Source organism: Paralichthys olivaceus, chromosome 10, assembly GCF_024713975.1.
Source record: "Paralichthys olivaceus isolate ysfri-2021 chromosome 10, ASM2471397v2, whole genome shotgun sequence".
In the NCBI taxonomy this organism is placed as follows: Eukaryota; Metazoa; Chordata; class Actinopteri; order Pleuronectiformes; family Paralichthyidae; genus Paralichthys; species Paralichthys olivaceus.
The window spans coordinates 444,112-467,950 of NC_091102.1; the positions used below are offsets into that span (position 1 = coordinate 444,112).

The 23,839-nt window shown below is 45.1% G+C and overlaps 1 protein-coding gene across 1 annotated transcript in view; it reads left to right on the forward strand.

Moving 5' to 3' along the window:
* Positions 1 to 10: 10 nt before the first annotated feature.
* Positions 11 to 23,839, forward strand: part of ttn.2 (titin, tandem duplicate 2) — a 183,126-nt gene continuing 159,297 nt past the window's right edge. The window contains exons 1-40 of the mRNA XM_069532618.1: positions 11 to 240; positions 3,902 to 4,005; positions 4,300 to 4,503; positions 5,721 to 6,008; positions 6,122 to 6,204; positions 6,721 to 6,935; positions 7,019 to 7,094; positions 7,661 to 7,972; positions 8,276 to 8,518; positions 8,610 to 8,723; positions 9,226 to 9,462; positions 9,739 to 9,798; positions 10,505 to 10,763; positions 10,903 to 10,969; positions 11,051 to 11,248; positions 11,952 to 12,094; positions 12,220 to 12,368; positions 12,456 to 12,683; positions 12,866 to 13,107; positions 13,275 to 13,495; positions 13,583 to 13,747; positions 13,850 to 14,018; positions 14,117 to 15,813; positions 15,899 to 16,180; positions 16,265 to 16,531; positions 16,633 to 16,905; positions 16,996 to 17,259; positions 17,337 to 17,597; positions 17,727 to 17,987; positions 18,145 to 18,408; positions 18,660 to 18,920; positions 19,359 to 19,619; positions 19,824 to 20,084; positions 20,242 to 20,386; positions 20,483 to 20,651; positions 20,755 to 20,986; positions 21,069 to 21,353; positions 21,437 to 21,562; positions 21,646 to 21,834; positions 23,535 to 23,585. Coding sequence (XP_069388719.1) covers positions 3,915 to 4,005; positions 4,300 to 4,503; positions 5,721 to 6,008; positions 6,122 to 6,204; positions 6,721 to 6,935; positions 7,019 to 7,094; positions 7,661 to 7,972; positions 8,276 to 8,518; positions 8,610 to 8,723; positions 9,226 to 9,462; positions 9,739 to 9,798; positions 10,505 to 10,763; positions 10,903 to 10,969; positions 11,051 to 11,248; positions 11,952 to 12,094; positions 12,220 to 12,368; positions 12,456 to 12,683; positions 12,866 to 13,107; positions 13,275 to 13,495; positions 13,583 to 13,747; positions 13,850 to 14,018; positions 14,117 to 15,813; positions 15,899 to 16,180; positions 16,265 to 16,531; positions 16,633 to 16,905; positions 16,996 to 17,259; positions 17,337 to 17,597; positions 17,727 to 17,987; positions 18,145 to 18,408; positions 18,660 to 18,920; positions 19,359 to 19,619; positions 19,824 to 20,084; positions 20,242 to 20,386; positions 20,483 to 20,651; positions 20,755 to 20,986; positions 21,069 to 21,353; positions 21,437 to 21,562; positions 21,646 to 21,834; positions 23,535 to 23,585 — 9,313 coding nt within the window. The 5' untranslated portion in view covers positions 11 to 240; positions 3,902 to 3,914. The remainder of the gene's footprint in view (positions 241 to 3,901; positions 4,006 to 4,299; positions 4,504 to 5,720; positions 6,009 to 6,121; positions 6,205 to 6,720; positions 6,936 to 7,018; positions 7,095 to 7,660; positions 7,973 to 8,275; positions 8,519 to 8,609; positions 8,724 to 9,225; positions 9,463 to 9,738; positions 9,799 to 10,504; positions 10,764 to 10,902; positions 10,970 to 11,050; positions 11,249 to 11,951; positions 12,095 to 12,219; positions 12,369 to 12,455; positions 12,684 to 12,865; positions 13,108 to 13,274; positions 13,496 to 13,582; positions 13,748 to 13,849; positions 14,019 to 14,116; positions 15,814 to 15,898; positions 16,181 to 16,264; positions 16,532 to 16,632; positions 16,906 to 16,995; positions 17,260 to 17,336; positions 17,598 to 17,726; positions 17,988 to 18,144; positions 18,409 to 18,659; positions 18,921 to 19,358; positions 19,620 to 19,823; positions 20,085 to 20,241; positions 20,387 to 20,482; positions 20,652 to 20,754; positions 20,987 to 21,068; positions 21,354 to 21,436; positions 21,563 to 21,645; positions 21,835 to 23,534; positions 23,586 to 23,839) is intronic.

Here is a 23,839-nt window from a genome sequence, read left to right on the forward strand (position 1 = left end):
TCGGCCGACTGGCCGCTCTGAGCAGAGTCAGCGTTCCCGGCCTGGACGCCTCGGCTGGAGGGACTGCTGTCAGGAGAAAAAACAAAACTACACGGCGCCACCGGCCTGTAGTTCTGTTTTTTTCTGTGGGGTTCCTTCGAGGCTCAGCTCTTCTCCTCTCGGATTTTACATTTCTGGATACAGAGGTTTGGTCTTGTGAACGCAGCCCTCTGGGCAGCTCAGGCATCCTTGCTCAGACAAGTAAGTGTGTGTGTGTGTGTGTGTGTGTGTGTGTGTGTGTGTGTGTGTGTGTGTGTGTGTGTGTGTGTGTGTGTTAAAGTTTTCAGTGTGTTGATTGACAGGCTGCAGCTGACGGACGCCTGCTGGGTTCTCTGCTGATGCTCAGCTGCCAGAATCTCTTTTCAGTCACTTTTCAGAACGTGTCCCTGACGGGACTTTTCCAGCTTTTCCCTGTTGAAGGTTATAACGGGGCGTCCCAGAATAGCGCCTGATAGCATCACTGCGGAGCGTCCGTGTGGCTGATGGCTTTTTAAGGGAATCAGCAGCAGGGCTATCAGTTGCTCCTCCAGCTATGTGCACATGGTGTCTGTCAATCAAGCAGAGGTGTGGGGGGGGGGCGGCGGGGGTGGGTGGTATTATTTTTAGCTTTTGGTGTCCTGTGTTAAATAACCCCCGCACCCCCCCCCCACACAGATCTCCGTCTGAGAGTCTGACACCTCCCTGAGGCTTTTATTTTGTAGAAGAGTGAACAGCTGTTTTACTTTGAAGGAGGAACTTCAGTCACTAGTTTGATCTGACGTGTGTGTGTGTTCCTGTACTTATATCTTTGTGAGGACCAGTTTAAACACAGAGCCCAGAGTGACGACGGTCTGACGGGTCCGTCTGAGGGTTAGGACCTGGTTATGGTTAGAGCTAGAGCTAGAGCTAAAGTGAGAGAGAGTTAGAGTTAGGTTAGGTTAAAGTTAGAGCTAGAGCTAGAGTTAGAGAGAGTTAGAGTTAGAGTTAGAGAGAGTTAGGGTTAGAATTAGGTTTAGTTTAGGTTAAAGTTAGAGTTAGAGTTAGAGTTAGAGAGAGTTAGAGTTAGAGAGAGTTAGAGTTAGAGTTAGGTTTAGGTTAGGTTAGAGTTAGAGTTAGGGAATGTATTTTGCCAGTGAGTGTCCTCACTAAGACACAAGTACAAACGTGTGTGTGTCAAGTGACTGAAATGTGACGTTCACACATTTTATGATTTTCTCTGTAAAATACAATTTGTTTTTTACTTAATTTTAAAAAGGAAAAAAGATTCATAAATATGAGCAAGTATCAAAAACATTAAATGAAAAACGATGAAATACAAATGAGGTTATAATGAAGTTGTTTTATTGCCGTCATGGAATCTTTTATTTTTTAATGAGAAAAGATTTAAACCCACCAGAGAAAAGGAATCATGAGAAACATGAATAAAAAAGATGTTATATTTAAATATTCAGTTCATTTCTTCAGTAAAAGTATTAAGATATTTGAAATACTGAGATAGAATATACATTTCTGTATTTAGGATTGTAGTAAAGTTAAAAGTATATTCAGAAAACTAAGGAACAGATTATGAAAATGTTTTATTATTATTTCTGTTGCTGATGAACTCAGATGAACCAGTTTCAGTTCAAAGATATGAAATAAAAATATAAAAGAATGAAATGATTTCACTGGATTTGAGTGAAAGTACTTTTCTCACTTTGAGTCGGTTTAGTTGAGATGAAGCTTTGTCACTTTGTGAACATGTTGATGATTCATTTCAATTTCAAAACCCCTTTAAAATAACTTTCATGACTTTTCTCTTAAATGACTCAGTGATTGAAATGATTCATTTTAACATTAACAGTTATTTATCAATGCTCTGACGTGTTCCTAAGGTTAAGGGCTTCTTTGTCCTGAGTCTGGTTTTAACAGTAATAAGTGAAGAATTAAGGGAGAAATTTAAGTGATTTCACCCAAATGGATTTTAATCTATCAGTTTCTTAAAGGGGTAGAAAAACAAACCTAAGATCACAAGTAGCTTTAAACTTTTTTTAATGATGTTAATAAAAAAATGATGTTCTGTTTTTATATATAATAAATCAATAATTGTATTAATCATCAAAACATGGAGATAAAGTTTCTCTCAGTGACTCGTGTAATCGATTCATCTTTTTAGAACAAAATCTAATTTTAGAATTAAGATGCTTTAAAAGAAATGTTTCTTCAAAACAATTTCAAAAAAACATTCAAAAGAGAAAAATCTGATATTTGCTCATTTTCCTACAAGAATAAATGAACAGATCAACGGCTGAATCGATGATTTATTGATCGGCTCATTTTAAATGAAACTGCAGTTGATCAGCCGATGAAGGTGAAATCCAGAGGAACTGACGGATCGAACGAATGAAGGAGAAATCCATGTCGAACATTCCTGTGTTTGAAAGTAGAAAGTGTTTTGGCTCAAATTCTGAATTTTTGATTCAGTTTAAACCAGTGACAGAAAAACTGAGAATTAAATTAATTCAGATTTTTTTTATCGGTTGAAAAATAATAATTTCCAAATTTCAGAAAGTCTCAAAAAGGTGAGACTCACCTGTGCGAGAGAATCGTCAGCGTGAATCAAAATGAAAGTGTTTCCTGTTCTTCTGTGAACCTTCGGTCACCAAACAGGAAGTGGAATTAAAACAAAGCTGCTGCTGATGAATTTATTTTGAAATGAACCTTGAGTTTGCTGAACCTGTTTTTTCACAGTAGTCCAGACAAACTGAACCTTTAGAGTCTCTGTGACAACTGAAGCCGCCACATGCTACTTCGCCACTAGATGTCACTAACGTCTACACACTGAACCTTTAACCCTTGAGGTGAAACAGGTTTTGTAATCTGTCGCTGGTTTTATCACCAGACGCAGCAGAGCCTGGACCCCCCCCCCCCCCCCCAAGCAGGTCAAAGGTCAAAGGTCAAATAACCAGGACCTCACCTTTTGTTCTTAGTTCATGTTGTTTACAAGGACCAGGGTTAGGGTTAAAGGACCAGGGTTAGGGTTAAAGGACCAGTGCAGGTTTATTTTACACAAACAGCTGGAGAGAGTTCTAATATGTGATTTTTAAATATCAGTTATGTGTATTATGTACTAATACCTGTAATAAGAGAACATCTTTGAAATACATTCAAAAAGTATTTTATCTTTAAAAGAAAATGCTTTAAACAGATTTATAGAAAAATATTTTTAAAATATGAATTAGTTTCATTCTTTGTTTTATAATCAGCCTCATGATGTCGTACGTGGGTGATGACATCATGAGCAGGTCATGTTACAGGCGATGAGGTCGTCTCTGATGAAGTGCTCATGAGCAACATTAGCATGTGTCTGTGGTTACTGACGTCACCCGGCTCAGACGAGGCCACGCCTCCAGGTGATTGGTTCGTTTGAAGGTGTTTCCAACGTGAACAGGTTTTATTGATCTGGATCTTTGACCTCGAACCTCTGACCGCTTCTTCTTCTGTGGTTTCAGTCACAGCGAGAAATGCTGTGTGAAATGTTTTATTAAGAATAAAACATCTTCTCTTACGTCAGAGATGAATTATGTGAAGTTTGTTTTCACAGGTTTCAGTTCACCTCGAAACTGAAAAGATTAAAACAGTAAAATTGTTTTTGGACTCAGTTGTTTTTTTTACACGGGATTTAGATTGAAAAGGTTTAAGTTGATTCCTTTTTAAATGTGGGAATAAAATAGATTCTAGTTTTAATTGAACTTGAATAAAATTAGTTTTAAATCTGGGTGAATGTGTTTAAACTTTACTTAAATCATTTTTACATTAACATGATATAATGAACGAGTCAGTGACGTCGTCTCCTGTTCTGTGTTTTTCACCGTGTGTCTTCTTGTCTCTTGTCTCGTCGCAGGGTGCCGACCATCATGTCAACACAGGCGCCAACATTCACGCAGCCGCTGCAGAGCGTCGTGGCACTTGAGGGTAGTGCCGCGACGTTCGAGGCTCAAGTTAGTGGTAAGAAAAAACTTCCTGACTCAGCTGAGTGGTTTTATTCCAGAACTTTCATATTTCATTTAATCTTTCATAAAAGTCTTGTCCTGCAGATTAACGTAAACATCACCCGTTGTGAGGTGATGGATTTACCATAAGTGCTTTATTTGTATGAAGGTCAACTCTGTTCTTGTTCTTCTTTATGATAAGCTAGGCTAACACTTCCCCCTGCTTCCAGTCTTTGTGCTAAGATAATAACTGTCCTGGAATTACCTGTGACTCAGATCTGTGGGTTCTCAATGCTTCTTCTCTCTGCAGGTTCTCCAGTTCCTGAGGTGAGCTGGTTCCGTGATGGCCAGGTTCTTTCCGCTGCCGCTCTGCCCGGCGTTCAGATCTCGTTCAGCGACGGCCGCGCTGTTCTGAGGATCCCCGCTGTGACTGCCGCACACAGCGGAAGATTTTCCATCAGAGCCACCAATGGTGCTGGACAAGCCACAAGCACAGCTGAGCTGTTAGTTACAGGTGAGACCTCAGGTAGATTGAACTCCTGGTCACAGGTGAGACCTCAGGTAGATTTGACTCCTGGTCACAGGTGAGACCTCAGGTAGATTGAACTCCTGGTCACAGGTGGGACCTCAGGTAGATTTGACTCCTGGTCACAGGTGAGACCTCAGGTAGATTGAACTCCTGGTCACAGGTGGGACCTCAGGTAGATTTGACTCCTGGTCACAGGTGAGACCTCGAGACCTCAGGTAGATTGAACTCCTGGTCACAGGTGAGACCTCAGGTAGCTTGAACTCCTGGTCACAGGTGAGACCTCAGGTAGCTTGAACTCCTGGTCACAGGTGAGACCTCAGGTAGATTGAACTCCTGGTCACAGGTGAGACCTCAGGTAGATTGAACTCCTGGTCACAGGTGAGACCCTTACCTAAGATATAAATCCTAGCTAAGGTAAGTTAAGGGTAGAAGTTGTGCCTGGAAACAGTCTCTGTGTGTCTGAGTCTAATTTGAGCTTCTGTCAGCGGCTGGTCCAGAGTCTCTGGATTGTTAAGAGATGAAGAAGCTGAACCAGCAGGAATCTCATGTCCAAGTCCTCAGTTAAAAATCTGCACGTCAGTGAGATGATGATAAACCAGCTTCAGGTTGTTTCTAGTTCATCTTTATTCTCACATGTTCACATTTGCATCTTTCAGTCCTGGTGTGTGGGGAGCATCATCACATAAACCTTGAAATGAATCAAGCTGAAATGACGGAAGTAAAGAAGAATCTTTTCTTAGATTGTAAAATGAAAACCAGGTGTTAGAAGTGTGAGACGTGTGAAGACGTCACCTTGGTCACTGTTAATACTTCATTTAGAGTTTACGTTTCTGTGCTGACGACAGTTTTTGTACCTCGGACTTCTTCTTCTTTTCAGTTTACATTATTGCTTTTTACCCATAGACTTATTAACTACAGATGAATGTGATTATTTGCTTGTGTTATCGGGTTTAGTAACGATTTCCTCTTGTTAAACATCCAAATAATCAAACATTTCTCCTTTTAAATCTTGTCACTACAGAACACTGGTCATCTGATAATTATAATTAGTAAAATTGATTATTCTTAGATGTCTCATATGTGCACACTCACCTTTTTATTTCCCTTCAATGTTATTTCTTGGATGTGTGGCTGTAATTTTTTTTCTCGTGAATCCACAGCTCATTAAAACCAGGCTGACGAGATGTATTTTGTATTTTCAGCGGAGACGGCGCCTCCAAACTTCCTTCAGAGACTTCAGAGCTCCACAGTGAGACAGGGCAGCCAGGTGAGACTGGACGTCCGAGTCACAGGTATCCCAACACCTGTGGTGAAGTTCTACAGAGAGGGAGCAGAGATCCAGAGCTCTGCTGACTTCAGGATCCTCCAGGAGGGAGACCTGTACAGTCTGCTGATAGCTGAGGCCTTCCCAGAGGATTCTGGGACGTATTCTGTGACCGCCACTAACAGCAGCGGACGAGCCACATCCACCGCTGAACTGCTGGTTCAAGGTGAGAACTTCAGCTTTGAATCTTTTGATAATGTGTCTGAGAGTATTAGAGATCCTGAACCTGTGTGTGTGTGTGTGTGTGTGTGTGTGTGTGTGTGTGTGTGTGTGTTGCAGGTGAAGAAGCTGTACCGATAAAGAAAACCAAGACGATTGTGTCCACATCTCAGATGGCGTCTTCCCAGACCAGAGTGCAGAGGGTGAGACATAAAAGACAAATACAACAGCTTCCACAACATGCTCTCTTCTCCACCAGGTGAATTCTGGGAGATGAACTGGTTTTGTTCAGTGAACTCATGTGTCCAGAGGTTTTAGAGGAACCAATCAAAGAGGTGTGAGAAGACAGAAGACGGTGGATCACACTGATCATCGTGTCTTTCAGAGTCTGACTTTCTTCTTCTCGCCACAGTTTCACTTTTCAACCAGTTTATTTTGGTGGAAACGCTCGGTTTCAAAATCAAACCAGAACAGAAGCAGTTTCATGTTGGTGGAAAAGATTGTTCAGTAAAACCTGATGTTCATGTAAAGTGACCACAGGTCTGGACTTCTATCTTACATTTGTGTTTATGGAGAATATTGAAGTCTACTCTGAAGTTATTGTTTGTTGTGAAGTTAATTCAAGAATCTTTGTTAAAAACACAAATTCTTATTCAAACCATTTTAGAAATATGAACATATGATATAAAATACATGTCTGTGTATATTTCCCTCTTCAGAAGATGGAGGCGAGTTTCCAGGCCACCGCCATGATGGAGATGCAAGTTGAAGGAGGAATGATGACTCAGCATTTGGCTCATAAAACCCCCCCGCGGGTTCCCCCCAAACCCACCTCCAAGTCCCCGCCGTCCCTTGTTTCCAAGGTGACAGGAGGACGTCAGCAGTCGCCTTCACCAGTCAGACACGTGAAGGGGCCGACGCCCGCACCTGTCAGGTACGACCGAGGCTGTGACACATGTTGATGTGAAAAATCATCTGAGACCAGTTCACGTTTTACAACTTGTGTGTCGTCTGCAGATCCATGTCTCCGTCGGCCAGACTGTCGGTCTCCCCCATCAGACCCGTCAAGTCGCCCTTAATGACCAGGAAACAGGTGAGAGCATCATCATCTGTTCACGTCCTCCAGCAGCTTCAGCTGGTTTCACAGATCAACTCGCTTTTTTGTCGTATTTCTTTAGTGAGTGAGGGGAAAGTTATTATTGTGCTTCTTAGAACAGCCTGTCGTCATCACGTCATCATGTCCGTTATCTTATCGCTCCTCTGGTTCTAAAAGAAGAAGGCTTGAGTCAAACCTCCTTATTGTGCTTCTTTGGCATTTCTCTAAATTGATAGGAATATAAATAGGGACATGTTTACTTCAATCCATTTCCTGGACGGAGACAGACGCCTGTGGACTCGGATCCTAAACGTCCGGTGTCACAGAAACACGCGGTTTAAAATCGGTCAATGTTTTTACGCTTATTGAAAAAAGAATTTGAACAAGATAAAAACATCAGAGCCTCCACCCTGTTTTTTACCCTCTGAGGGTTTGACTGGCGCTTCGTCTTTCTGTCTTCTCTTCTTCTGCAGGGGTTTGATGTCTCCTGACAGGAACATTAGCTCCCCCTGCTGCTTGGACGGAGACATACTCTCACTAACTTTTTGTGCCTCTTCTCTTAGTTGGCCACCGCTGCAGAGGTTCTGCCTCCCTGGAAACAAGGAGGCTATGTGTCTGAGGCTGCCTACACCAGTATGACCGGCATGACCGGTACCGGTATGACTGGTATGACCGGTACCAGTATGACCGGTGTGACCGGTATGACTGGTATGACCAGTATGACCGGTATGACCGGTGTGACCGGTGTGACCGGTGTGAGCGGTATGACCAGTATGACCAGTATGACCAGTGTGAGCGGTGTCAGCAGCGTCAGCAGCGCCACCCAGCTGCACATGGAGAAACACTGGGAGCAGCAGGTCAGCGCCACCAGAGAGGTGAGAGTCTGTTTGAAGCAGCACGAATAAATGTGAACTGATGAACTAAATTAAAGTTTCCCTGCAGGTTTGACACAACTTTTGTTTTTCACCATAAAGGAGAATTTTTTTTTCAGTCTTTCTCTCGTCTTCAGAAAACATCTGCTTCTTCTCTGCGTGTGTCTCTGTGATGTTGTGATGCCTGTTGTCATGGCGACAGAGCTGCTGCTTGTTTCATCAATAATCTCTGGGTTTCTTTGTTCGAGTGTCTCACCGCTGTCCATGGATGTCCTGAGATCTATGTGCTGCTTGATGTGTCCTCAGGCTGAGGGAGGGAAAAAAGCCGGGGCGGTGGCCACGGTGGTGGCCGCCGTTGACCTCGCTCGTGTCCGCCAGCCTGTGCATGCTGAGGGCAGTCGGGCTGAAGAGGAGGAGGAGAAAGTGGAAGTGGAGACAAAGCAACAGGCGGTTGCAGAGACACAAATAGTCTCGGTGATATCAGCGGCTGCTGAAGCACCGCCACCTGTCACTGTGACGTCAGAGCAGCACAGAGTCCAGGTCTCACAGGTCCGAGGAGTAAACTGTTGTCATGATATCTGATTTAAATCCTCATCTGAGTCTGAGATCTTTAACACTTCAATTAACTCTGTTGCTCCAGATTCAGAGAACAACAGAACTCTCCCCCCTCGTGGACACCGGTGTGTCCCTGTCCCCTGTTCCTCATTTCACAGTTTCTAAAGTTTCTGTCCCCAAACATGAACAGAGTCCTGAGGTAAGGAGCGGCGCTGCTGGCCCGCCCACCGTCACCTTCCTCCCTCCATTTCATCCTTAACACACACACACGGTAACACACTGGTTTGTGATGCTCCTCACAACATCACCTCATCCTAAAACCTCTCATCGTGCACCCCCCCCCCCACAGCAGTGTCTCAACACTCTGAGAGAACAGGAAACGCCAAACACGACAAAAAGATATAAATCCAACTTTTCACAGACGTTCACAGAATTCTAACTTTTACTTCCAGGAACGGGGACACAAGTAAAACTAGAGAAGTGAAAGCGATGAAGCTGAAGACAAAAGGATTTGAAATAAAGATCATGTGAAGCAGCAGACGTCACATTTATCATTCCACTCACAAAGGGTTAGAAGGGGCGTGGCCTTACAGTCTCCAGACGTGTGTGGACGACCCTGCTGCGACTAACTCAACACGCTTCCTTCATCGTGAACGTTTGTTTGTGACGATGGTTAATGCTGTTGTCGTTGACTCGGTCAGGTGTCTATCGCCGGCTCCGCCATCGCCACGCTGCAGAAAGAGTTCTCCTCCCCCACCCCCCACAGACACATCATCAGGCCCGTCAAGTCTCCCAGCCCGTCTCGCAGAGCGGTGGACGTGCGAGTGACAACGGAGCCCCTCCCCCCACCGTTCAAAGACATCAGATTTCACAGTCAGGTTGAGGTGGGCGGGGCTTACACAGTCAGCGAGGAGGAGTTTGAGGACTGGGAGCCTCAGGTTGGTCTGACGCCTCCTATGATGTCATCCTTTCTTCACTTCCTCCATTTTAACCCATGTGGACTGTCACCTGCGCCCCCCCTCCCCCCCTCACTGCAGCCAATCACACGCTGCCCTCATAAAGAATCCTCTTCCTCTTCTTCCTCTTCTTCACCTGTTGACCTCTCCATCCTCTGCAGGGTTTTAACCCCCCCCCCTTCATATCCACAGAATGCCTCTGCTGACGAACGCTCGCTGGTTCCATGGCGTCTGACTCGTGTTGTTGTTTTTCCTCAGGAGGCGGCTGCGGTTCCCACCAGAGCTCAGGAGCCCGTCGTCCCGCCTGCTCTTGTTGCTGTAAGTAAGCTTCACTGTCCACTTCCTGTCTCCTTCCTTCAAAATAAATCTACTGTCGATCAGCGTGGTGTAATTCAGCAGCGTGAACACGTGTCGGCCAGTCGCTCACTTTGGTCTGAACTATTTCAGTCATCAGTTTATTACGACACGGTAACTGTGATCATATCTCTGTGATCAGCACATTTATACACAATGAAGAAAATTAGCTTCCAGTGGTGGAAAGTTTATTTATACAAGCAAAGTACTTGAGTATTTCTATTCTCTGTTACTTCTACATTTCTGCAGAAAATATTGTACTGTATAGTTTTATATTGTGCTTGTTACCACGGTAATTGAAATCAGCTCCAACTGTAACGTGGCTGAAGCATTGATGGCTCAGGATTAATGATCTGATCAATGAACTTTCATTAGATCTTTATCACAGAGAAATGAGTTAAACCTCACACTTTATTATTAATAACCATAAATACAAACACATGTAAAATATAAACATGGAGCCACATCTTCTCTGCATTGTTGATTCTGTCAAATAATATTTGTTTATGTTATTGATGCTGAAAGTGATGACATTTGAAACGACCACCTGATAAAACGATCACTGAACTTTTTATATGTGAACTACCTTTTCTTTTTTTCCTTTTACTTTAATGAAATATCTGAGTACTTCTCTGAAGTGTCGCTGTCTGTGTCGCCGCCTTGTGTTCAGGGTCTGAAGAATGTGACCGTGACAGAGGGCGAGTCCGTGACCCTGGAGTGTCAGATCAGCGGCCAGCCCGCTCCTGCCGTCATGTGGTTCAGAGAGGACTTCAAGATTGAGAGCTCCATCGATTTCCAGATCAGCTACAAGAGTGGATTCGCCCGGCTGGTGATCCGCGAGGCGTTCGCTGAAGACAGCGGCCGCTTCACCTGCACCGCCACCAGCGAGGCAGGAACTGTCAGCACCTCCTGCTACCTGCTCGTCAAAGGTAATAATGCCCCCCCCCCGAAAACGTTGTCATCTCATATCTCTCTGGAGACTGATTCAAGTCTGAATTAATTATCAATTTAACTTTAGAGGTTAACTTCAGGTTTTATAAAGTCATCAACATTTACTCTCTGTTTCAGTGTCAGAAGAAATTGAGAGTAGAGAGGAGACGACAGTGTCTGAAGTTGGCGTCACACAACAGAAAATGTGAGTATAAATCATATCTTCATACAGTAAATAAAAAGTAATGCGACTGTAGATTGTGATGGAGATGATTCTTCTCGTCAGTGTTGCTGTAGAGACAAAGGAACAGATGGTGGTGGAGGTGACGACAGGAGAGTCTGCTGCTCCCTTCTTCATCAAGAAACCCAGCGCTCAGAAGCTGGTGGAGGGAGGAAGTGTCGTCTTCCAATGTCAAGTCGGAGGAAACCCCAAACCTCACATCATCTGGAAGAAGAGCGGCGTGCCGCTCACCACTGGATACAGGTACAGAACTGAGCCTCTGTTCAGACAAAAAACATTTCATAACCTGGGTTCAGCACCAGGCCTCAGCTCATGGGTCATGTTTGGTCTCGTGACAGAGGTTGAGTATTTTCAATTCAGTTTTAAAACAGCTCATTCAATAGAACTAAAGTTTACAGGAGCAAATATTTTAACAATCAATTCATTTATTACTTTAAAGAAAACAGCTAATTTGTGGTTTCAGCTTCTCATTTTTCTGCTCTTCTGTTAATAAGTGATTGTTAGTTTCAGATCTAACTTTAAATCAAACTGACAAACAAAGACTTTGTTTGAGTGAAGCGACATTAGCTAAGAGTTCTTTTCATTTACAGTCCTGAGTCGGTTATTTGAAGGTGGTTTAACGGAGCTTCATGTTCATGTGAGCTAACATAATGATGCATATTGTCGGGTGGCAACTCAACTTTTATGTCTTTGGATTTGGTTGAAACTTTAAATCTTGTCATGTGGTGATAAGTCAGTGTCGCAGTGTCGATGCTGCTAACGTTAGCTCATGAACAAGGGTAGGTGTCTCTGCCAATTAAAAAAATAAGATGCATTATTATTAGATTTAACAGAGCAATGAGAGACTAGTCAAATCCACCCTGCACCGAAATGTCAGATTTCATGTCTTGTCTCTCTGACGCGTCCTGATCACAACTATAACTGTGGTTTTGATTTCTCCCATCAGATACAAAGTGGCCTACAAGAAGGAGACTGGAGAATGCAGACTGGAGATCTCCATGACCTTTGCTGATGATGCTGGAGAATACTCCATCTTTGCCAAGAATTCTCATGGAGAAGCCTCGGCCTCCGCCGGTCTGCTGGAGGAAGGTATCAGCATCCTCTTTTTTCTCCATCCAAGGCTTTTTGACCGCCTGACTCTAGAAGATATTTCATATTAATAGAATCTTTGTTGGACCAGAGGCTCAGTGTTTTTTTTTCATCTATGTTTGCAGAGGAATATGACGCTTATATGAAGCAGCTTGACGTGACATATAAAACTGAAGTGACGACGACGGTGGTCCAGGAGCCCTCTGTGGTCGTGAGTCAATACGAGACGGAGCAGAGGAAGGTGACGACCCCCATGAGCTTTGTCTCAGAAACAGTACGTTCTCTCTAAAGATTCATCGTTCTGTGATAACAAGAGAAGTGTCACCACAGCTCGTATTTAATGTTAAACTTCTTCCTGCAGGAATTCCTCGTTTCAGCGTTTGAAGAGAGGATTATTCACGAGATTGAATTGCGTATCATGAGGATCACCTACAGTGAGCTGGTGACGGAGGACGGAGAGCTGGTGGTGACTGTAGCAGAGGAAGAAGCAATGCTACCGGCCTTCGACACTCCAGTCAAAAACTACAGAATTGTGGAGGGAATGGGCGTCACTTTTCACTGCAAGATGGCTGGAAAACCGCTGCCAAAGGTGCTGAGTTGAATATGTTGCCAACAACGAGCAATTTTATTATTGTCTAATATCAGATTAGGGTTCCTTTGTTTAAAAATGATGATTTTACTAATAAAAAAGTTTGAAAAACCTACGTGGTAACTGATAAATTACCAGAGAATTTATGATGATACATAAAATTATCCTTTGCCTGTTACCAGATCGTTTGGTACAAAGACGGCCAGCGCATCAGGCCTGGTGGCCGTTACCAGATGGAGGTTCTTCAGGATGGGAGAGCCAGCCTGCGCCTGCCGGTGGTGCTGCCTGAGGATGAGGGCGTGTACACCGCCTTCGCCACCAACATGAAGGGAAATGCCATCAGCTCTGGGAAACTCTATGTGGAGCCGTCCGGAGCTGTAACACCTCAGAGATACACACCACAGCCAGCAATGCAGAGGATCAGGTCAGTCTCTGAGTCTCTAACTGGACAATTAGCAGCTAAAGAGCCAGATATTTTCCACAAAAACATACTGATTTAAAAAGTTATGTATTTATAAGATACTACTGACATTCACAATAAATTAGACTTCTGTCAGATCGTTCAATCTGAAAACCCGACCTTTTTCTTAGGTCCACCTCTCCTCGTTCTCTGAGCCGCTCACCGGGTCGCTCTCCCAGCCGTTCTCCCGCCCGCCGTCTCGATGAGACAGATGAGGCTCAACTGGAAAGACTCTACAAACCTGTGTTTGTTATGAAACCATCCTCAATAAAATGCTCTGAGGGGCAAACTGCCAGATTTGACTTGAAGGTTGTTGGCAGACCCATGCCCGACACCTACTGGTTCCACAATGGTGAGAAAAACAGATTTCAACATATTCCAGAAATGCCCCTTTATCTGTTACTTCTGCCTTTTGTAAAACCATTTATCTTTTTCCCAGGACAACAAGTGGTTAATGACTACACCCACAAGATCGTGATTAAAGAAGACGGTATCCAATCCCTGATCATTGTCCCTGCCATGCCAAAAGATTCTGGAGAATGGACAGTTATTGCTCAGAACAGAGCTGGTCGAACTTCTGTTTCTGTAAATCTTACTGTTGACGGTAAGTCTGCTTCACAGATTCATCATAGGGGATCAGATGACGTTCTTCAGCTTTGAAGGACATATCTGTTAATAAATCCTGTTCTGTGTCTCACATCCACAGCTCGAGAAAGTCTAGCTCGCCCTCAGTTTGTCGACAAGCTGAAAAACATCACAGTCAAACAGGGCACTCTGGTTGAACTGGCTGTTAAAGCCATTGGAAACCCTCTGCCTGATATTGTCTGGCTGAAAAACAGTGACATCATCTCACCACACAAGCACCCACACATCAAGTATGTATCTTCAATTTTAGCTGTGAATGATTTTCTGAGTCGTGAGAGTAGTGAATAAAATGTGCTGATCAATATATTTGAATGATGATGTATTTCAGGATCGAAGGAACCAGAGGAGAGGCCAAATTCCAGATCCCATCTGCTTCAGGCACAGACAGCGCCTGGTACACAGCTACTGCCATCAACAAGGCTGGTAGAGACACCACTCGCTGCAGAGTCAATGTGGAGGTGGACTTCACTGCCCCTCAAGCTGAGAGGAAGCTCATTGTTACCAAAGGAACGTACAAGGCTAAGGAGATTGCAGCTCCAGAGTTGGAGCCCCTTCATCTGCGATATGGCCAAGAGCAGTGGGAGGAGGGCGACCTTTACGACAAAGAGAAGCAGCAGAAACCACTGTTCAAGAAAAAGCTGACCTCTATCAGAATGAAGCGTTTCGGCCCTGCTCATTTTGAGTGCAGACTGACTCCTATTGGTGACCCCACCATGCTAGTGGAGTGGCTGCACGATGGCAAACCCCTGGCTGCTGCTAACAGGTTGCGCATGGTCAATGAATTTGGCTACTGCAGCCTTGACTACGAAGTTGCTTATGCTAGAGACAGCGGTGTCATCACTTGCAGAGCCACAAACAAGTTCGGAGTCGACCAGACCTCGGCCACCCTGATCGTCAAGGATGAGAAGGGTCTCGTTGAGGAAAGTCAGCTTCCTGAAGGCAGGAAGGGAGCTTACAGAATGGATGAGATGGAGCGCCAAGCTCATCAGGGAGGACCCTATGGAGTCACTGCTGATGAAGAAACTGAGAAAATGAAACCTGAGATTGTCCTTCTCCCTGAACCAGCCAGAGTGCTTGAAGGCGACATTGCTCGATTCCGTTGCAGGGTGACCGGTTATCCAGCACCTAAAGTTAACTGGTACCTTAACGGACAACTTATCCGCAAAAGCAAAAGATACAGACTTCGTTATGATGGTATTTACTATTTGGAGATTGTTGACATCAAGTCATATGACTCAGGAGAGGTCAGGGTGGTTGCAGACAATCCTTTGGGCACAACTGAGCACACTGTGAAGCTGGAGATCCAACAGAAAGAGGACTTTAGATCTGTCCTGCGTCGTGCTCCCGAACAGAGGGCTGCCGAGGCTTCACATGAACCTGGAAGAATTGCATTTGATGTTATGAAGGTTGACCAACCTGGTGATGCTGCACAGGACAGGGAAGTTGTTAAGCTTCGTAAGACACAGAGAATCACCCATGAGAAAACCTCAGAGGAATCGGAAGAGCTAAAAAGTAAGTTCAAGCGTAGGACAGAGGAAGGTTTCTACGAGTCAATCTCTGCTGTGGAGTTTAAGTCTCGTAGGAGAGACGAGTCTTATGAGGATCTACTGAAGAAGACCAAGGAGGACCTGCTTCATCACTTGAAAGAGAAGGAGGAGGCTGAGCGGAAGAGGCTGGAGGAACAGGGCACAGTCACCATCCCCACAATCAAACCAGAGAGGGTCCAGCTCTCCCCTAGCATGGAGGCTCCCAGGATCCTGGAACGCATCGCCAGCAAGACCGTTGCTCCAATGGATGAGGTTCGTTTCCGACTCAGAGTCGTGGGCAGACCAGAACCTGAGTGCCAGTGGTTCAAGAATGGCATTCAGCTGGAAAAGTCAGACCGTATTTACTGGTACTGGCCTGAGGATCATGTGTGTGAACTGGTGATCAGAGACGTCACAGTCGAGGATTCTGCTAGCATCATGGTTAAAGCCATTAATGTTGCTGGGGAATCTTCAAGCCACGCCTTTTTGCTTGTGCAAGGTAATTATGTCACTTTACACTTCTTCCATAACTTTGTCATTTTCTTTATTTTATTTCAAACATATCTAATTTTTTCTCTTTACAGCCAAGGTGGCGATTAACTTTACCCAGAACCTGACAGACACCAGTGCCAATGAGAAGGACACGATGGTCACCTTTGAGTGTGAAACTAACGAACCTTTTGTCAAAGTCAAGTGGCTTAAGAACAACATGGAGATCTTCTCCGGAGACAAATACAGAATGCACTCGGACAGAAAGGTTCATTTCCTGTCTGTGCTGATGGTTGAAATGAGGGATGATGCAGAATACACCTGTGTGATGATAGATGATGAAAACATCAGGACAAGTGCAAGACTCATTGTTGAAGGTAATCTCTTCCCATCTGCCGTTTTACTTGCTCTTATTTTGGTGGATTGGTAGATAATAGCTCTTGATGTCGTTTTGTATCCAGGCGCTGCCCTGGAGCTCATCAAACACTTGGAGAACATTGAGGTACCAGAGACCTACGCTGGAGAGTTTGAGGTTGAGCTTTCTCGTGAGGACGCTGAAGGCAGCTGGTTCTTCAAAGACAAGGAGCTCTCTTCCAGCAGGAAATACCTAATGTCCTCCCGCAGAGGGAGACACACCTTGTCTGTCAAGGATGTCAGGAAAGAGGACCAGGGAAAATACACTTTTGTATGTGGAGATCTGAGGACCAGTGCCTCACTGAAGATGAAATGTAAGAGAAGTTCAACTCAACTTGTGTCTTTCCCTCGTCATCAGCTGCACATGTTGTAGTTGTTGTATAATGTGATTGCAATGATGTGTCTCCACCTTTAGTGCGCCCAGTAACCCTGATGCAGCCATTGACCGACCTCACAGTTTGTGAGGGTGACATCGCTCAGCTGGAGGTGAGGTTCTCCCAGGAGAACGTTGAGGGAACCTGGATGAAGAACGGCCAGGCCATTTCTGCTTCGGACCGCATCCACATTGTAATCGACAAACTGGTTCACAAGCTGCTGTTGGAGAACGTCAACAGAGAAGATGCTGCCTCCTACTCTTTCTTGGTTCCTGCACAAGACATCTCCACCTCAGGCAAACTCAGTGTCCAAAGTAAGAGTCAGAATTAGTGTCAGAAGTGATATCCGACTGTAATCATCTCTTTGAACGTCTCTAATCATAATGTTTCGTCTCTGATCACAGCCATTGACATTGTGGTGCCTCTGAAGGACATGTCCTCCGTTGAGGGCACCAAAGCTGTTTTGGAGGCCAAGATATCTGCTCAAGATATAAGCTCAGTCAAATGGTACCACAACGACAAACTGCTGACGCCCAGTGACAGAATCCAGACGGTGGCAAAGGGAGCCAAGCAGCGTCTGGTCTTCAGCAGGACCTACGCCACTGATCAAGGACACTACAAACTGGTGGTTGGCAAAGTTGACACCAGCTGCAACCTAACTGTCGAACGTAAGAGTGATTTTATTTTCCTCTGGTCACAGTTGAATTTCCACCTTCCTGTACCGACCATGTTGTTGTTATTACAGAGGTTCAGATTGTGAAGCACATGGAGGACAAAGTCTGCTCTGAGTCCCAGAACGTCACTTTTAACGTTGAAGTATCTCACCCTGGTATCGACCCAGTCTGGATGTTCAGGAACCAGCAACTCAAACCTGGACCCAAACACAAGATGGACTCCAAGGACAAAGCTCACTCTCTGACTGTCATCGATGCCATGAAAGACGAGGAGGGCCAGTACACGTTCCACGCTGGTGAAAAGATGTCCAGTGCCAAGCTGTCTGTCTCAGGTATGTCTCAACCGGAGGACTTTACCACCTTATTCACTGAATTACTAGTGACACATCATCAGATCTTTGATGGAGCCTCTCTGCTGCCTCGGAATCATCAAGTTATCAGCTTTCTTATTCTGCCACCAGGTGGTGCCATCACACGGCCGCTTCAGGACGTGACAGTGGCGGAGTCTCAGACAGCTGAGCTGGAGTGTGAAGTCGCCAACGCCAACGCTGAGGGGAAGTGGCTGAAGGAGGGTCATTCTGTGGACTTCAATGAGAATGTGGTGAGCGAGGTGAACGGAGCCATCAGGCGCCTGGTCATCGTCATTACCAGACCGCAGGACATCGGGGAGTACACCTACCAGGTGGCCAACTCCAAAACCACTGCCAACCTCAGGGTGGAGGGTAAGTGCAGTGTTCAGTGTCGGTGTTATTACATTTGTTGGTGTTTCAATGATAATAACACATAATGAAAAGAATAAAGCAGTTATTGATTAGTATCATCACTATATTCTTGTTTTTATCATAAGGTTTCTCATACTTGTTTGTTTCCGTCTTTTAGCTGTGAAGATCAAGAAAACCCTCAGAAACCAGACGGTGACAGAAACCCAGGAGGCGGTGTTCACGCTGGAGCTCACCCACCCAGACGTGAAGGGATCCCAGTGGATCAAGAACGGTGTGGAGCTGCAGAGCAGCGACAAGCACGAGATCACGTCAGACGGCATGGTCCAAACCCTGAGGGTGAAGAACTGCAACTCACAGGACGAGTGCGTTTATTCCTTTAAACTGGGAAAACTGTCGGCCAATGCCAGGCTCAACGTGGAGAGTGAGTATCACTGATGTTCTGTGAGAGTTTAAACGGATCGTTCGTATTTGTCTTTGACTGGTAACAAATTATTTCTGATATTATATTTACAATAGTGTTAAAGAAGAAATAAAATATGAGCTATCCATAATTTCACATTCTAACACTAATCATTACACACATGCACATTACTATACTGATAATATCAAATATCTTTAGCTTCAAATATTGAGCATTTTCATATTTTAACTTTTAAAACCTTTTGTCTGCAGCGATCAAGATTGTTAAGAAGATGAAGGACGTGACATCATTGTTGGACGGCACTGCCTCCTTTGAAATGAGCCTGTCACATGACAACATCCCCGTCAGGTGGATGTTTAAAGGTGTAGAGCTGAAGTCGAGCAGCAAGTGTAAAGTTCTGTCGGAGAGAAAAGCTCACAAACTGATTGTGCAGAACGTAAACCCCAGCGATGCAGGAGAGTACAGTGCTGTGGTGGGACACCTGCAGTGCAGCGCCACCCTCACTGTGGAGGGTACGTAACGTTTTAATATGAACTGCTCTACACGATGAAACCTCTCAGTAACCCACATTTAAAAATGCATTGAAGATTTGTGCAATTACAAATTTAGTAGAAGAACAAATTTGTTGAATTATTGTAGATTGACATTAATTTGAACGTTAATTAATTCATGAATTCATATTTTACAACTTCAAAATGTGAACAATTCAGAGTAAAAGGTTTAAACTAAAATAAAACAATAGATTTGTATTTGTATATAAATAGATGTTTCTAGTTTTACAAATTCATTGTAAAGAGACTGTAAAAAAGATTGAATGTTTTAATAAATGTATGTCATTTATTTTTGTTCCATGTCATTAAAAACTGTTTTGCTTATTTGTGCAAATTACATTATTGGGAGAATTTGCTGCTCAGCTACAACCATAACAAATGCTCGATATGTTGCTGCAGCTCTGAAAGTCACCAAACCCATGAAGAGCGTGCAGGTGCCAGAGACTCAGGTGGCCACGTTCGAGTGTGAAGTTTCTCACTTCAACGTCCCGTCCACGTGGCTGAAGGACGGCGTGGAGATCGAGATGAGCGAGAAGTTCAGGATCGTGGTTCAAGGAAAACTTCACCAGCTGAAGATCATGAACACCAGCAGGAACGACTCCGCAGAGTACACCTTCGTCTGCGGCAACGATCGAGTGTCCGCCACGCTCACCGTTACCCGTGAGAACATGTTCAAATCAAATCCAGTCATGTCACGTCACAATAACGTCCAAACCTTTCCTGAGCACATGAAAGTTGGAATATGTGACAAGTTGAAATGTTTTGTCAGGATTGTGTGAAATTTACTATTTTCTAATTTAAAAACAATTCAAAGCAGTAAAAGAACAACATTTTGTGTTTGACCTGACATTTGTTCTTCTCCAGCCATCATGATCACATCCATGATGAAAGACCTGAACGCTCAGGAAAGAGACACCATCACCTTCGAGGTCACCGTCAACTACGAGGGCATCACCTACAAATGGCTGAAGAACGGCGTGGAGGTCAAGTCGTCGGACAGATGTCAGGTCCGCAGTCGGCAGCTCACGCACTCGCTCACCATCCGAAATGTTCACTTCGGAGACGGAGGAGAGTACCAGTTTGTGGCCGGCTCAGCTGCCTCCGCCGCAAATCTGTTTGTGGAAGGTAACCGATGCATGTTTCATGAGCTCAAGCATCTGGAAATACCAAAAACATAATAATACCAAACAGAAGTTGATCTCAAGCTCATTTAGCACGATGTCTGAAATCCAGCCTGTGATCATGTCAACGCTCTGAGCTCAATGTTTTCCGTTGTTTTCAGCCCGAGTGATTGAATTCACCAAGAAGATCAAGGACATAAAGATCACAGAGAAGAAAAAGGCGATATTTGAATGTGAGGTTACGGAGCCAAACATCCAGGTGATGTGGATGAAGGACGGTCAGGAGCTGGACCTGTCGGAGGAACGGTACGTTTTCACCAACACTGTCGTACTTTTACTGACCCTGCTGCTGACGTCTGCTGCTCTTTATTAGTGGTTAATAAATGAGCTGCTGTGTCTCAGGTACATCGTGACAGCAGAAAAGTACGTTCACCGTCTGATGATCCAGACGGTTCGCATGTCCGATGCTGGAGTGTATTCAGTGGTGGCTGGGTCGAGTGTCTCCAAAGCTCAGCTCACAGTCGAGGGTCGCGACATCCGGATCTCTGAACCTGCCGAGCGGGAAATTACAGTGAGACAGCTACTTTGATTAAGAGCAAAGGTTCATGGGTACATTTTGGAGTCATGTGATGTATGAATCATGTAAATCTGAAACCTTCCTTCCTCTGTCCAAGGTTCTGGAGAAACAACGAGCGACCTTCGAGTTTGAGGTGAACGAGGACGATGTGGAGGGTCGCTGGCTGAGGAACGGGGTGGAGATCCAAGTCTCTGTGGAGGAACGGTTCAACTATGTGGCCATCAGAAAGCTGCACCGCCTCACCATCTCTGAGACCTACAGGAGTGACGCCGGGGAGTACATCTTCATCGCCGGCAAAAACAGGAGCACCATGCACCTCCGGGTCAACAGTAAGTGAGGCAGGGAGGTGAATACCATGAAAGGATCATATTTCAAGCAGATGACCGACTGTTTGTTTCGTGCTTCGTTCAGTCCCAGAGCCTCCGCAGATCCTTCGCCACATGGAGCCTCAGTCGTTAGAAGCTGGTAAACCGGCTCGCTTCTCCGTGAAGGTGAGCGGCGTTCCTCAGCCTCAGGTCTTCTGGTATAAAAACTCCCAGGCCCTGTCTCCGGGCTTCAAGTGCAAGTTCCTTCACGACGGCGACGAGCACACGCTGCTGCTGATCGAGGTCTTCCCCGAGGACACCGCCGTCTACAACTGTGAAGCAAAGAACGACTATGGTACTGCCACGAGCACTGCAGCGCTCAACGTGGAAGGTAGGACGTTACACATGTTGGACAAAGACAAAGGAAATGTTTCAGACAGGACATGTGAAGATGCAGGTTTGTGTGCGTCTTAGTTTCAGAAGTGGTGTCTCCGGACTCCGCCGCTCCTGTTGCTCCGCCTGTCGTCATTTCACCCATCGCCAACACCTCAGCTTGTGAGGGAGAACCGGCTCGCTTCCAGTGCAGAGTCCGTGGAGATGGTAAGAAAACTAAACACTTCCGTCACCTCCGTTATCTCCCCCATCACAGCGCTCACCATAACCTGTCTTTGTCCTCCGTCCAGATGTGAAGATCACCTGGTTCCACAGGGAGAAGGAGATCAAGCAGTCAGACTTCTTCAGGATGTCTCTGTTTGACGACAGCTGTCAGCTGGAGGTCTCCAGGGTGTACCCAGAGGACGAGGGCGAGTACAGCTGCGTGGCCACGAACAGTGCCGGCACTGTCTCCTGCTCCGCCATCCTCACACTGGACGGTCAGTCTGTTTCCTCCATATAGAAGCTGTTGTTGATAGGGGGAGCGGCCGAGGTCGACTGTAACATTCTCCACACGGAGTTGTGAGGTGTCGCGTGTTTGTAGATGTGTGACATCAGAGCGTCTTTCTGAATCATCCTCCCGATGAGCAGCAGGTCAACGTACGACATCGACTGAATGTCATGAAAGCAGAAGATGAATACGCTCAACACTGTGTATACATATATACATACCTGTGTAGAAATACAAACTGCACTGACGAGTTTCATGTTTACATCGTAATGAACAATCTCAGATTATCTTAATTATCCGACCACCGGCCCCCGACAGTCCGCTCTCTGTCTCTTTGTGTGTTTGTGGTTCAAATGGCCGACACTGACTGGGATGAATGTTGAATCTAATCAGACACATGGAACAAACCAGAGGACAAACTTCTTTCTTTCAGGACAAAAACAAAAGGTGGACAGTCTAGCTGAGACATACGTGTCGTCTCGCCTCACCAGTCTAAAGAAACCCCCCCTTGGTCAAAAGCCAGTTTTCATCCAGCCAATCACAAGTTGCACGGTGCCGCACGGCGAGGTGGCCCGCTTCCATGCATGTGTGTCCGGCACGCCGAAGCCAGAGATAAGCTGGTTCCACAACCGGCAGCCAGTCTGGCCCACTAAGAATGTGGTGTTCCACTTCGACGAGGTGACGAACACCGCCACACTCATCATCGTCGACGCCTTTTCTGAGCACGCCGGACAGTACACCTGCAGGGCGGCCAATATCTCTGGAGAGGCGGCGTGCTCGGCCACCCTCACCATTACCACAGAAGAAGAAGGTAACCTGTGGTTCCTCGGCCTTGCCAGATTCCCTCTGACGTCACTCGTTCTTCCTCCTGTGAGATTAACTCAAACATGTCCTGAGGGGGACGTCCCAAACTAGTTCATGACAACATTTCATTTTAGACTTTGTTAAAAATCTGTAGAATCTCTGTTCAACCAGGAAAGACTGAATTTAAAACAGACTTTTTCAAATAATTCTAACTTTTCTCAGTGTTTAAAAAAAAAGGACGGGACATCCCTCAGACTAACTGCACTGTTCCACTGAGACACCCCTCCTGCTCCTCCTCCTCCTCCTCCTCCTCCTCCTCCTCATCATCACTGTGCACAGGGACAAACTCCTCCTCACCCTCGTCTTTTCTCCTGCTCAGGAAACTCACATGTGTAATAACTTCCTCCCTCCAGGAAACCCCGACTCGTTTGTTTGTTGTGTGAAACAAAGTTCTCGTTGGTCTGAAGAATACATTTCAACAAATATACATGTTAGAGACGTAACTTTAGTAACAGAATAAGTTAAGATGAGAATTGTTACACAAGCGAGAATGTTCACTCTTGACGATTTAAAAAAAGCCCGGACAATTTACCGGGTTTCTTCTGCTTTCCACTGTCTCTCATGGTTTGTGTTTTATTATGGAGTTGGCTCACATGTTGGTGTCGTCTTCATTCTTCATCATGTTCACATACTTACAACACAATCTACTCATGAAACGAGGAGTAAGACTTTAGTTCAGTTCACTTTGTCTTGTTTCCAGGTTCTAGAATAAACTTTGAGCTTTGGCTTTGAAACTTTATGAGCAACGATAGTTTGAAGGTAAATAACTTTGAATGTGGAAGTCCAGTGTCTCAGTGAGTGAAGTCTTCTCTCTCTCCTTCACAGTGACTCATGTGAGAGAGCAGATCGAAGCCAAGATTGAGCAGGAAGTCAAAGGTAAGAACATGTGAAGTTAATGACGTCATACATGGCAAACAGCAGGTCTCTGTCACACGTGAGGAGCAGGCCGAGCGGGACAGGAGCAGTTTGACCAGATTTCTGTTTCACCTCTGTCCGAGCGGCTCGCTGTGATCCAAGCTGTGACTCAGTGAACATGAGTTAAACTGGAAACTCTGTAGAGACACATCTGATGTATTGATGCATGTGTTCTGGATTATTTGGATTTCAGTTGGCCTGCACCCACAGACTAC